This window comes from Protomyctophum bolini (assembly GCF_963924005.1).
Source record: "Protomyctophum bolini genome assembly, chromosome: 2".
NCBI classification, from domain to species: Eukaryota; Metazoa; Chordata; class Actinopteri; order Myctophiformes; family Myctophidae; genus Protomyctophum; species Protomyctophum bolini.
In genome coordinates this window covers 25,444,985-25,456,532 of record NC_137863.1, presented here as the reverse complement: position 1 = coordinate 25,456,532, position 11,548 = coordinate 25,444,985, and the positions used below count along the sequence as shown (strand labels likewise).

General features: G+C 44.8%; 2 protein-coding genes across 2 annotated transcripts in view; one reads left to right on the top strand and one right to left on the bottom strand.

Moving 5' to 3' along the window:
- Positions 1 to 11,250, bottom strand: part of ecm2 (extracellular matrix protein 2, female organ and adipocyte specific) — a 20,024-nt gene extending 8,774 nt beyond the window's left edge. Inside the window, exons 1-6 of the mRNA XM_080792171.1 lie at positions 11,235 to 11,250; positions 8,933 to 9,013; positions 8,199 to 8,333; positions 1,674 to 1,891; positions 607 to 1,275; positions 1 to 89 (exon numbers count right to left, since the gene is read on the bottom strand). The exon at positions 1 to 89 is cut by the window's left edge and continues 593 nt beyond it. Coding sequence (XP_080648297.1) covers positions 1 to 89; positions 607 to 1,275; positions 1,674 to 1,891; positions 8,199 to 8,333; positions 8,933 to 9,011 — 1,190 coding nt within the window. The 5' untranslated portion in view covers positions 9,012 to 9,013; positions 11,235 to 11,250. The remainder of the gene's footprint in view (positions 90 to 606; positions 1,276 to 1,673; positions 1,892 to 8,198; positions 8,334 to 8,932; positions 9,014 to 11,234) is intronic.
- cenpp (centromere protein P) overlaps positions 1 to 11,548 on the top strand; it is a 106,063-nt gene that overhangs the window by 85,106 nt on the left and 9,409 nt on the right. The gene's annotated exons all lie outside the window — the stretch shown is intronic.

The window sequence follows — 11,548 nt, the reverse complement described above, 5'->3', positions numbered from 1 at the left end:
TTTCCTTCTCTGGGGTCAGGGGGAGGAAAGAACCCAGGCTTTGGTTTTTCTATGGGGATGATCTGGAACACATCCCCTCTCAGCCACACCTAAAATGAGATCACATCGGATAAGATGATAGAACATGTGATGTGATGACATGTCAGAACTCAGAACATGATGAGAGGTCAGAACATGATGACATGTCAGAACTCAGAACATGATGAGAGGTCAGAACTAAGGTTGTCCTGAGATCGGGAGATCAGGACATCCCTAGTCATGGAATCGGTTTCATCACATTTTGAGTTGGAACTGTTTGAAACTGGTTTTATCACACTGGTTAGAGCTGGTATGTGGACTGCATGTCTGCTGTGCAAATACAATACCAGTGATTCTCAAACTTTTTAATTTCAAGGACCACCATAACTCTGGACATATATTACAGACCTGTTAGGGTCCACTTGGGACCTGCTATATAGCAGTGGTTCCCAAACCTTTTAGCCTGGGACCCAAACTATACTCTTTTCACAAATGGGTCCTGACCCAGTGTTTGGGGAACCAGTGGCCTATAGGAATCGTTAAAGGGAACCGTTAAGAATCGCTATAGACGGAACAGCTCATACGTACCTCCTCTTTATCCTCCTCCTCTTCCTCCAGGGCCCTCAGCCTCTCCTCCAACCTCCTCCTCTCCGTCTCCCTGTTCTCCCTCTCCTCCGCCTCTCTCAGCAGCTCCTCTCTCCTCGCCCTCTCCATCTCCTGCCTCCTCGCCTCCTCACGCCGCCTGACCTCCTCCTCTTCCCGTCGCCTCCACTCGGCCTCCATCTTCTCCTGCTCCTCTCTCCTCATCAGCTCCTGCAGGCGGAGGGCCTCCTCTTCTCGCCTCCTTTCCTCCAGCAGCATCGCCTCCTCTTCCCGTCTCCTCTGCTCCAGCAGCATCACCTCCTCTTGTCTCCTCGTCTCCTCGAGGAGCATGGCCTGCTCCTCTCTCCTCCTGTCCGCCAGCAGCAGGGCCTCCTCTTGTCTCCTCCTGTCCTCGAGGGGCATGGCCTGCTCCTCTCTCCTCCTGTCCGCCAGCAGCATCACCTCCTCTTGTCTCCTCCTCTCCTCGAGGAGCATGGCCTGCTCCTCTCTCCTCCTGTCCGCCAGCAGCAAGGCCTCCTCTTCCTCCTGCCTCTTCTCCTCCATCATGCTGAGCAGTGTGAGCACCTCCTGCTGATCCTTCGCATCCAGCATGCTGAGCACGTCCTGCTCAGCCTTCGCATCCAGCATGCGGAGGGCCTCCTCTTCCTCCTTCTCCTGCGGGTGGGGAACATGGGACCATAATATGAAGATGACATGTCACGGCTATAGTGGCAAAATAAATTGCGATTGGATTAACGATATTATCGCGATAATCAAAATGTGCTTCAAACTTCAAAATCACACTTTTGTCAATCACTTGAACCCCAAGCATCCCTATTCTGGGGGGGAACAATACGCCAAAAATAACCCATCTTTGTGCAGAGTGAAATAAGAGCGATCCAAATGTGATCTTTCGAGGTCCGGTCAAGTATAGAGGTTTTAAGTGGCACTGAATTTGTAGCTCAACAAAAGCTAATTCCTAAATTTCATGATAAATGTACACCACTATATGATAAGTGTTGTTTTCTTTATCATGATAAACGATGATAATGATTATATGGTCCCATCCATACTTGCAGGCGTAGTGCCTCCTGCTCCGCTCTCCTCCTCTCCTCCACCACCAGCTTCCTCTGTCTCTTCTCCCTCTCCTTTCTCAGACGTCTCTTCTTCCTCCTCTCGTCCGCGCGCCTCCTCTGTCGCTTCTCCTCCGTCCTCTTCTCCTCCCGCCAAAGGATGCTCTGCACCGCCTCCCGAGTCAGCGGGGTCACGGGGGCGCCGGGGGCGCTGGGAACTAGTGGGGAGTCACCAGAGAGGTCAGAGGGCACTGACGGGTCAGCGGGAGAAAGGGAGAGAGAGAGAGACAGAGGGGAGAGCCCGGGACGGGAACAGGGGAAGAAAAACAGACAGAAAGATGGACGGACAGACAGGGAGGGGTGGACAGACAGACAGATAAACTGGGATGTGTTAATGTTACTGGCAGACAGACAGGTGGACAGGCAGACAGATAGACTGGGCTGTGTTAATGCTACTGGCAGACAGACAGGTGGACAGGCAGACATATAGACTGGGCTGTGTTAATGCTACTGGCAGACAGACAGGTGGACAGGCAGACAGATAAATCGGGCTGTGTGTGTGTGTGTGTGTGTGTGTGCGTGTGCGCGTGCGTGAGTGAGTGCACGTTTGAATTATGCTAGTACAGTAGCCTACAGTTATTGTTCTCGCTTGCTGTGTATGCAAATGAAGTACAGTTGTTAATGTCTGTCTGTCTGTGACATTGTGTGATAACTGCAGGAGTTAAAGTGCTACTATAATGTACAGTAACAACAGTTAAAAATACTTATCATTAGGACTACATTTGCGTGTAGAACTGTGTGAACTGTGCAGAGCTGAATAGTTTGGGCTACACTACTACTTAACATCAGTCATCATGGTGATACTTGAAGAGCCAAACATTATCTGAGGTAGTACTTGGTGTCAAAAATCGTTGATAACCACCGCTCCATAGCAGTGATTATACTGGGAATATAGAGCTATTTACCAGCATATATATCACTTAACACCCCCTTTAATTTGTGTGCCACATGATTTTTGTCAAATATTGCGATGCTTCGTTGAGCATGTAGCTGGAACTTTACTAGAATGATAAGGCGTTTGGGTTTGTAATTACCCATAGTTCCTCAGTGCATGTGAGACAGTCAGACAGAGAGGTCTGTCATCAGGTGGAGTGTGTGTGCTCTGTACTTTAGCACACAAACAGACACAACCCCTCCCTGTCCAGTAAACTGTAGCTCTGGAGCAGGAGATTACCGACACACACACACACACACACACACACACACACACACACACACAGTGCACTGAGAGGGACCCACACCAGGTGCTTTAAAAGGCTCAGGCTGCATCTGATTAATATTGTGTGTATTGTTATGTGAGCTTCTAACAGACACTTGGGTGTGTCAGTGTGACACTTTAAGGCTCACAGCCACATGTCATTACATTACTGTACAATAGAGACCAGACGTTGACTCATATACGGCTGACACGAGTATCACAATGTTGTCACTTTTTTTCGGGTGGAAATCCAATGTTCCATAAATGTTGCTTTTCAGGAAATGGAAAAGTTTGAGGAGAAAATTAAAAAAACACAAGCTTTTAGATCTGCTATTTTGTGCTATTTACACATTTACAAAATGTCACAACATTAAATTAAATATGGAGATTCAAGGTTTCTGTCCGATAGCAAAGTATACCCTTTTTTTGAATAGTTTGTTAAATTGTACTGCGTACTGTTGTATTCAATCAATCAATTCCATGTATAATTGTATATCCAATCATAATCCATTATACTCCTCTAGTATGTTTGAACCCGAGTGGAATAGTATGAGAGTGACGACACTAGCGTTGACTCCCATTATAACAATGGAATGCGGAAGTGCTCATTCTATGTCAATGGGATATTTCCAATGTTTGGAACTATAGCCCATAGGCACCCGCTTTGAACGTGCCATGAATCTGTTTGGCTATCTATTATTACAATTGAGAAGTGAACGAGTTGTGAGTGCACACTTCGTGCAGAGTTCAGTTGGCCAAGTCATAGACAGTGACGAAGCACCGCCTACGGACGTGCTCTGCAGCCGCGATACGTCACCGACCCTAGCCCTACGTTTTCAACCCAGCTCTGTGGTTTCCCTTTCTGTGATGCAATTACAATCACAGCGGTGCTTTCCTAGAATCTTTTGGGCTTTTTGTCTTTATTAGTTTGACAGGAAAGGGGGAGAGATGGGGGGAAGACACGCAGGAAAGGTCGTCAGGATCGGAACCGGCGACACACTGTCAGGCTGGATTACCAGCCTAGGTGCCTGGACCGCTCGGTCGGCCCAGGCCTTTCTCAGGGCTTTTAAAACAATATACACCGGTAGTGGACACACAGCATTCAACAACAACAACAACACGGAAACAACCACAACACAACTTGCCCAGGACCCTACTGTAGCTCCCTATGTGCCCGCCTCCCCTTTGAACCAACAATAGAACGTCAGAAACGAACGAAAACAACAGCCGGGAGTTTATTTATGACAGAGAAACAAACTTTTTTGAGAAGGAAAAAGGCGGGAAAGATGCACAACGAAGACGGCCAAGCATGCTGCACATTCTTGTTTTGTTTTTGTTGCTTGCATTTCTGAGGCTGGCGACACAGAAGCATCCTACTTTTATGTTCATAGCCACCTATGTTGCTAGGGAACTTGATTATGCTTGTTGCTATGGATAGTAGCAAACACATCTTCACAAACGGAGACCTTCAACGGATTAATTATTTATTTATTTCCTCTGATCTTTTCATCAAGAATGAAATACCTTTGTGCGATGTGTAATTTAGGCAATCCAGTCATTTGAGTGACACCTATGTCAACTAATAATAAAACCCTTAAGAGTCAATCATCTGAGTGTGGACCACTGTTGAGTTAAAGTCAGATATTTTTAGGGGTGCAAGCCTCTTCTATGCCCAGTTTTGTGTGTGTGTGTGTGTGTGTGTGTGTGTGTGTGTGTGTGTACCAAATTTGACATGATTTGATTGGCTGAGCAGCACGTAATTTGATGTATGACGATAAGAGTGCCCCTTACTGTGTGATTTATTTATTTTTTATTACAGATTGGAATCTGATTTGATTTATTAAATCTAAACAGCAAAACAAACACTTAGAAACAATGAGATTGAGATTTCATCTCAGTCTGGAATCGCTTGAATCGGTATCGCTTGAATCGGTATCGCAGTATCGCTTGCTGAAAATTGTATACCGGTATATGCATGTTCACAACAGGACAGCTCTGTCCAGCAACACCATTGTACCATACGTCCGTGAAGTCACGCCTATCCCGCTACTACGTCGTCACACAGCAACCAATGCACAAAAATCTGATCTGCAAATAACAGTGTGGACGGGACAGTCGACCGACCAAAGATAAGATTTGAAAAACAAATGGGATTTGGCTGCGGTCTGAACAAAGCCTTTCTTCTTCCACTGCTGGAGTTCCTTCCAGCCGCAGTCTACAGCTGATAAGAGGCGGTTCCTGTGTGTGGTTCTGTGCACAATCCTCCTCGTTAGAAGACAATGAGCTCCCCTCTGATGTGGAACATGTGGTTGTGCTTTCAAATCCCACTGAGCTCACGCTGCACTATGTCATCAGACCAGTACTGTCACTCTCTCACTCATGTGGCTTGCCCACTTCCTCCTGCACTCTACCTGCATAGTACGTATTAGTAGGACAGCTGAGGGACAGACCGTACGAAACCTGAGAGAGAGACAGACCATATAGGAGTGACAGACATTAGGAACCCTGAGCAGGAGACGGTGTAAGAGAGACAGACCGTATAGGAAAGCTGAGAGACAGACAGTAGGGAAGCTGAGAGGGAGACAGAAGAGCTTACTGTACCTCCAGAAAGCTGGAGGTAAGGTTCTGCTTGGATCTGATCCCAGACCAGCGGAGCTTCATGTGGGGTCTGTCCTCACTTGACCCACTGCTGCCTGAGGCAGAAGTTGTCACTTGAAACGCGTTCCAGATTAGAGTGCACATTGTTGTTTGTGTTCATGTGCCTAAATAAGCACTATAATGTGTATTTGAAGGCAACCCATGCACATATTATATTACTGTCCATTTAAAAGTATTTAATGGCTTTTCCACTGTAATACCACAACATTGCTGGATGAATAATTTACACAAATTGCCAGCATAGGCAGGGCACAGTCATTCCCAAATTGCCCTCATGAACAGTTAAGTCATGTGACTGTTCCCACATTAGATGAATGTAATGTACAGTACACAGTATTCGCATGAGAGGTGGCTGTAAGCATGCACACCTAGGCATTTGGGGATGATAAAATATGTATTTGGAGAATCGGGACGACCAGAAACAATATCCATCTGCCGGTTTGCAGACCGGCTACCTTAAGAGGCCATGTCCACAGAGAGCACCTTTTGAGCTGGCAGCGCCAGTCTGCCATTCATTTATATGGTAAAGACGCATCAGTCTGCCATGCATTTATATGAAAAAGACTCACCAGTCTGCCATTCATTTATATGGTAAAGACTCACCAGTCTGCCATTCATTTACAGTATATGCTAAAGATGCACCAGTCTGCCATGCATTTATATGGTAAAGACTCGCTAGAAAGCTCCTCTTCCACCAGCATCACGCTTCAGCTCTCCAGGCACCCAACGTTTTTGGTGAAACATTTCACTTTTGGAGAGGAGCTTTGCTCCTTTGATCCTCCTGGCTGTGACAATAAATCTACAACCTGGCATTGAATCGTTACCACAAGTCCCATGTTTACTTTGTTTCAGCAAAAAAAAAAAAAAAGCAGCAAATTTGTGCGAATATCAGCTCAGTGGCCTTGTGGTTAGAGTGTCCGCCCTGAGACTGGGAGGTCAGGGATCGATCCCCGGCCCGGCCATACCAAAGACCCTGACCCTGACCAGGCCTCAGGCCTGAGGCCTACCATTGCGTGGCACATCTATGCACAGAATGTCTATGTTCACAGGCTTATGTGTGTGGCCTAGAGGAGCAACTGAGCATGTGCAACACCACTTTTTACACCATGGTGTAAGAGGCGTCCTTTGGGAAACCGTGCCAAAGAAATTCGAGCACAACATTGGTTGATCATTGGTTGAACGTTTCAGGTGTTAAATGCTGCATGTCACTGTGAGAGCTTGGACATGATATCAAAAGCTCATGATACTCATACAACTCGCATCATTGTTGGATACTGTATGCATAATAAATATATTATTCTGAAAATATCTTAGTTACACCAACATCGAGCAGTTGAACCGGTTGCAAGCAGCCTTTGCTTTTGCTTTGCAGAGCGGTTGCTCTGTTTCTCACGAATATCCCATGTATGCTCTCTGGACCCAGAATGCAGACTTTCTCTCTCTCTCTCTCCATAGGTACTCATACAGTCGCTTATGTCATTTCAGCAAGTCTCTCACCCACACATTGGTTTTGGTTCATATAGAGCTGTCATAGAACAGTGTGTCCAGAAAATTAACGTCTCTTACACAAGAGTCACAGCGGTACCAGCAAGACACTTTTCATTGTCACTGCAGCTGTGGGAGAATAGGTAGGGAACTCTGATATTGGTGCGTCGTACAAAAAATACTGGCATTGGAAATTGGCACCTAATCCCACAGGACACCACTATTACAACTATACCAGCCTTACCAGGCTTTACATAACTGGACACCACTATTACAACTATACCAGCCTTACCAGGCTTTACATAACTGGAAAATGAGTTAAAACTCACCGCACCATTATAAGACCAAGTTCAACTCACAGTCCTATTAAAAGACCAACTTGAATTCAATGTCCTGTTAAAAGAGCAGCTTTACGGGCCGTGTCCACAGACAGTGCTTTATGAGCAGAGGAGTGCATTGGATAATGGATATCTAATCCAGAGTGGATAATGGATATCTAATCCAGAGTGGATAATGGATATCTAATCCAGAGTGCTCACACAGCATTTATTGCATTTACCTCAACATTAACTTCTCACCCAGTGGTTCTCAAACGATTTCAAGGAACCACCTTAACTCTGACAGTATACAAATTGAACCAAATGGACCGGTCAGGGTCAGACCCACAGGGTACATTTAGAACTCAGAACTCAGAACTCATTTAGAACTTTAAGAACTACTGTCCTAGATTTATTTTTTATTATTGTTATTATTACACACATCGACCGATATGCAAGTTATGGGTATCGGGAAGCAAGAAATGGTATCGGTACATCTCTAACATTTTGACGAATTAACGGTTACTGTGTTCCAATGTTAAACATGGACTTGTTATTGTTTGGGATAATGACTCAAAGTCGGCTGGTAAATAACCAACAAACACAAAGCCAAGGATCAAACGGCGAAACTGATGAGCGACACTCGTCTCCAAAAGTCAAACTATTTGCCAAAAAGAAAAGAAAAAAGAAAACACTCTATGCTTAGAGCGTTGAAACGCAAAGCTTGGCGATGGGAGGAGGAGCTCTGCATTGTGTCTTTTTTCCCACGGAATTGCCTGGCAGAAGGACGCACTGTGTAGTACATACCTGGTATGACATTGTAGCTGGAGATGTTTCCATTCTCCTGGTATCCAACCTCACCCAGCCGTCCTGGGCTGGTTGGATCAGGAACCAGTCTGATCTTCAGTGGTTTGGACCGAGTGTCCCTGGATCTGCCATGGCCTAACATGCATGCCACACACACACACACACACACATATGTATATTAATGTAATCTATGATTCATTTTTGAACATTATGTTATAGTTGGCCTTGTAATGAGTCTTGTCTGTTGGACTGTTATTACATTAGTGTGTCAGTTAGCAGGATGTCTCTGAATGCATCAATTACATGTTTACATTTTACGTTTTCTTTAGTTTTTTGAAAGTAGAGAATCTGAACTACACATTGAAGAATCACTCATCACTCACTGCCTTAGAAGTGCAGGTTATGGAAACATATTTGTCTGTGAATTAAAGGCTTCAAAAGGACAAGGGCTGTTTATCTGCTCAGCAATACGTCTCTGGAATCCTAATTCATGCTTTAAATTGATAGTTTTACTTCACTCAACAAATTAATAATGGTGGATTTACTCCAACAGCATTTAATTTGAATCCAGCAATTATGAAAGAATATCAATCATATGTCTCTTCTACACTGTCTCTCTCAGCTTCCCTACTGTCTGTCTCTCGTACACCGTCTCCCTCTCAGCTGTCCCTCCAGTCCTATTGTCTCTGTAAATATAGCATGCTGTGTAAAAGGATGTACATGTGAGGTCTCACCTTGTCCTCTCCTCCTGCTGTGGGCATCAGGTATCACTAGAACCAGACACACACCAGCTAGGATCACACTCCACCTCATACCTGCACAACAGCACACAACACACACCTGTAGAGTTCACACTGCAGCCCAGCACCGTCCACTTCTCTGTCTACACTACAGAGATCAGAGTGGGTTCAGTCTAGTGAGTAGTGACAGACAGCAGTTAAAAAAAATAGATCATTTTGTTTTCTAAACCACTTCATACAAAGGCGTTTTGAATGTGTTTTATTACTGCTTAGAACACACCATAATCCACCTAAACACGTACAGAACTGCTTTAGTGTGTAATAATTGAAAGCTAAATTGTCATATTAATCAATCTGTAATCTAAAATAAATTAATAAAGCCATTAATGGGAATATGGTCTATGTCAGTGCTTCTCAAAGTGGGGTCCAGGGTTCCAAATGTACCCTTGCAGGTCTATAACTCTGACAGTGTATATATGGTCCAGGGTTCCAAATGTACCCTTAGAGTCTATAACTCTGACAGTGTATATATGGTCCAGGGTTCCAAATGTACCCTTAGAGTCTATAACTCTGACAGTGTATATATGGAACCAAATCCCCTTACGGGTCCATCCGCCATCAAATATAGAATTGCCTAGCCTTAAAGAGAAACTTCACCCTTTTTGCAAAAAAAATATATGTTAATGCCGTTTAGAAGATTTAGAACACTTTCCTCGTTTTAGATATTTTAGATTTTAGCAGTGATCTATGGACACTGGGCTCACTTACTTCCTGGACTACATGTTGTCTCAGTAAGACAGCCCTCCCCCTATCCACAAGGAGGAGCGGTGCACCAAAGTATTATGGGAATTGTATTCCAGGAAGGAAGTGAGCCCAGTGTCCATGACATCAGAGACACTGGGCTCACTGCTGAAATATCTAAAACCACATATTACACACAAGACCCCCAGGAAAGTGTTCTAAATCTTCTAAACGTCATTAACATATATTTCTTTGCAAAAAGGGTGAAGTGTCCCTTTAACAATCCTCTCATGAGCACTGATAATAATATTGCTGGAAGGTTAATATTATCAGCACCACACAAAGCATCATATTTGAAAACAAAGGTAATCTAAGGAACAACTGTGTACTTGATCTGTATGACCCTGTTCCATTTGTACACTGCCAGATTTATGGGGGTTCGTGAAATTTAAGAACTACTGGTCTAATCTGGTTACACCCACACATTAATCAAATTACAGCCCTATTCAATTTGTATACACTCCAATGTAATGGGTTTACACTCCTGTTACATTGGACGCAGGATGAGACGTAGAATAAAATCAACAGTTTCTGGACCAGCCAGTTACCACAGCACTCCTGGTGTCATACAGGTGTACATACAGTCACAAACTGTCAGATGTGTCCAATAGCGTTCCAGATGAGCTGAGGTCACGTAACACAAATATCCCAGGTTCAAATCCCGCTGTAACGAGGGTTGGGATCCTTTAGCATTGTAACGATTCCGGTTCCTTCACCAGTTACTCTTAATGGTGTGATTCCTTAACAGTTCCCTTTGAACGATTCCAATAGAGGGTATGCACGTCACGTGAGTCACGTGACATCATCATCATATCCAGAAGTTATGCGGAAACGTCTACTGAGTGGCAAAAAAAACTTTCTGGCCTTGACAGCCCCTACATCCAAACAGAAAAGTCCTATCTGATTGCATTAAATGACGTTAAATGATGTTAAACTCACATTGCCCCTCGATTTGCCACTCACGTTATGCAAGTGCACGCCGCATACCCTCTATAGGGCATTCCAAAAGGAACCTTGCAGGTCTGTAACTCTGAGAGTATGTATGGTGACCCATGAAATGTTAAAGTTTGAGAACCACCGGCATTATAATTGCATAGAAGACGTGACATCCACATATCAGCACTGACGGTGTGATAAAACCTGGTTCCTGAAACGGTTCCTAATGTGATGATGGATCCGGTTCTGTATCCCAACCCCAGCTGTAACTGTGGTTCTGTATCCCAACCCCAGCTGTAACCGTGGTTCTGTATCCCAACCCCAGCTGTAACTGTGGTTCTGTATCCCAACCCCAGCTGTAACTGTGGTTCTGTATCCCAACCCCAGCTGTAACTGTGGTTCTGTATCCCAACCCCAGCTGTAACCGTGGTTCTGTATCCCAACCCCAGCTGTAACCGTGGTTCTTGTTAAGTGTCCTTGAGCAAACAAAACGAAACACTGCAAAGTAACCACACACACACACACACACACACACACACACACACACAGGACAGTTTACCTGTACAGGTGAGCTCCTAAAGACGGAAAGGATGGTCGGCCTGCTACTGCCCTCATATATATAGACTGTGTGTGTGCATGTGTGCGTGCGTGCATGCATGCGTGTGTGCATGCGTGCGTGCGCACGTGTGTCACCAATAATGGCAGTGTTGTGGTCTGTCATTACATAACTGCTGCACTTCAGGACATCAGAGTAAATAATAATACAGTGGTACATTGTGGGAGGAGGATCAGCCGTTAAACGCCACAAGACCACTTCTTGCTGTGTGTGAATGTGTAACAGTATACAATACTAATTTATGAAAACCAAAGCCA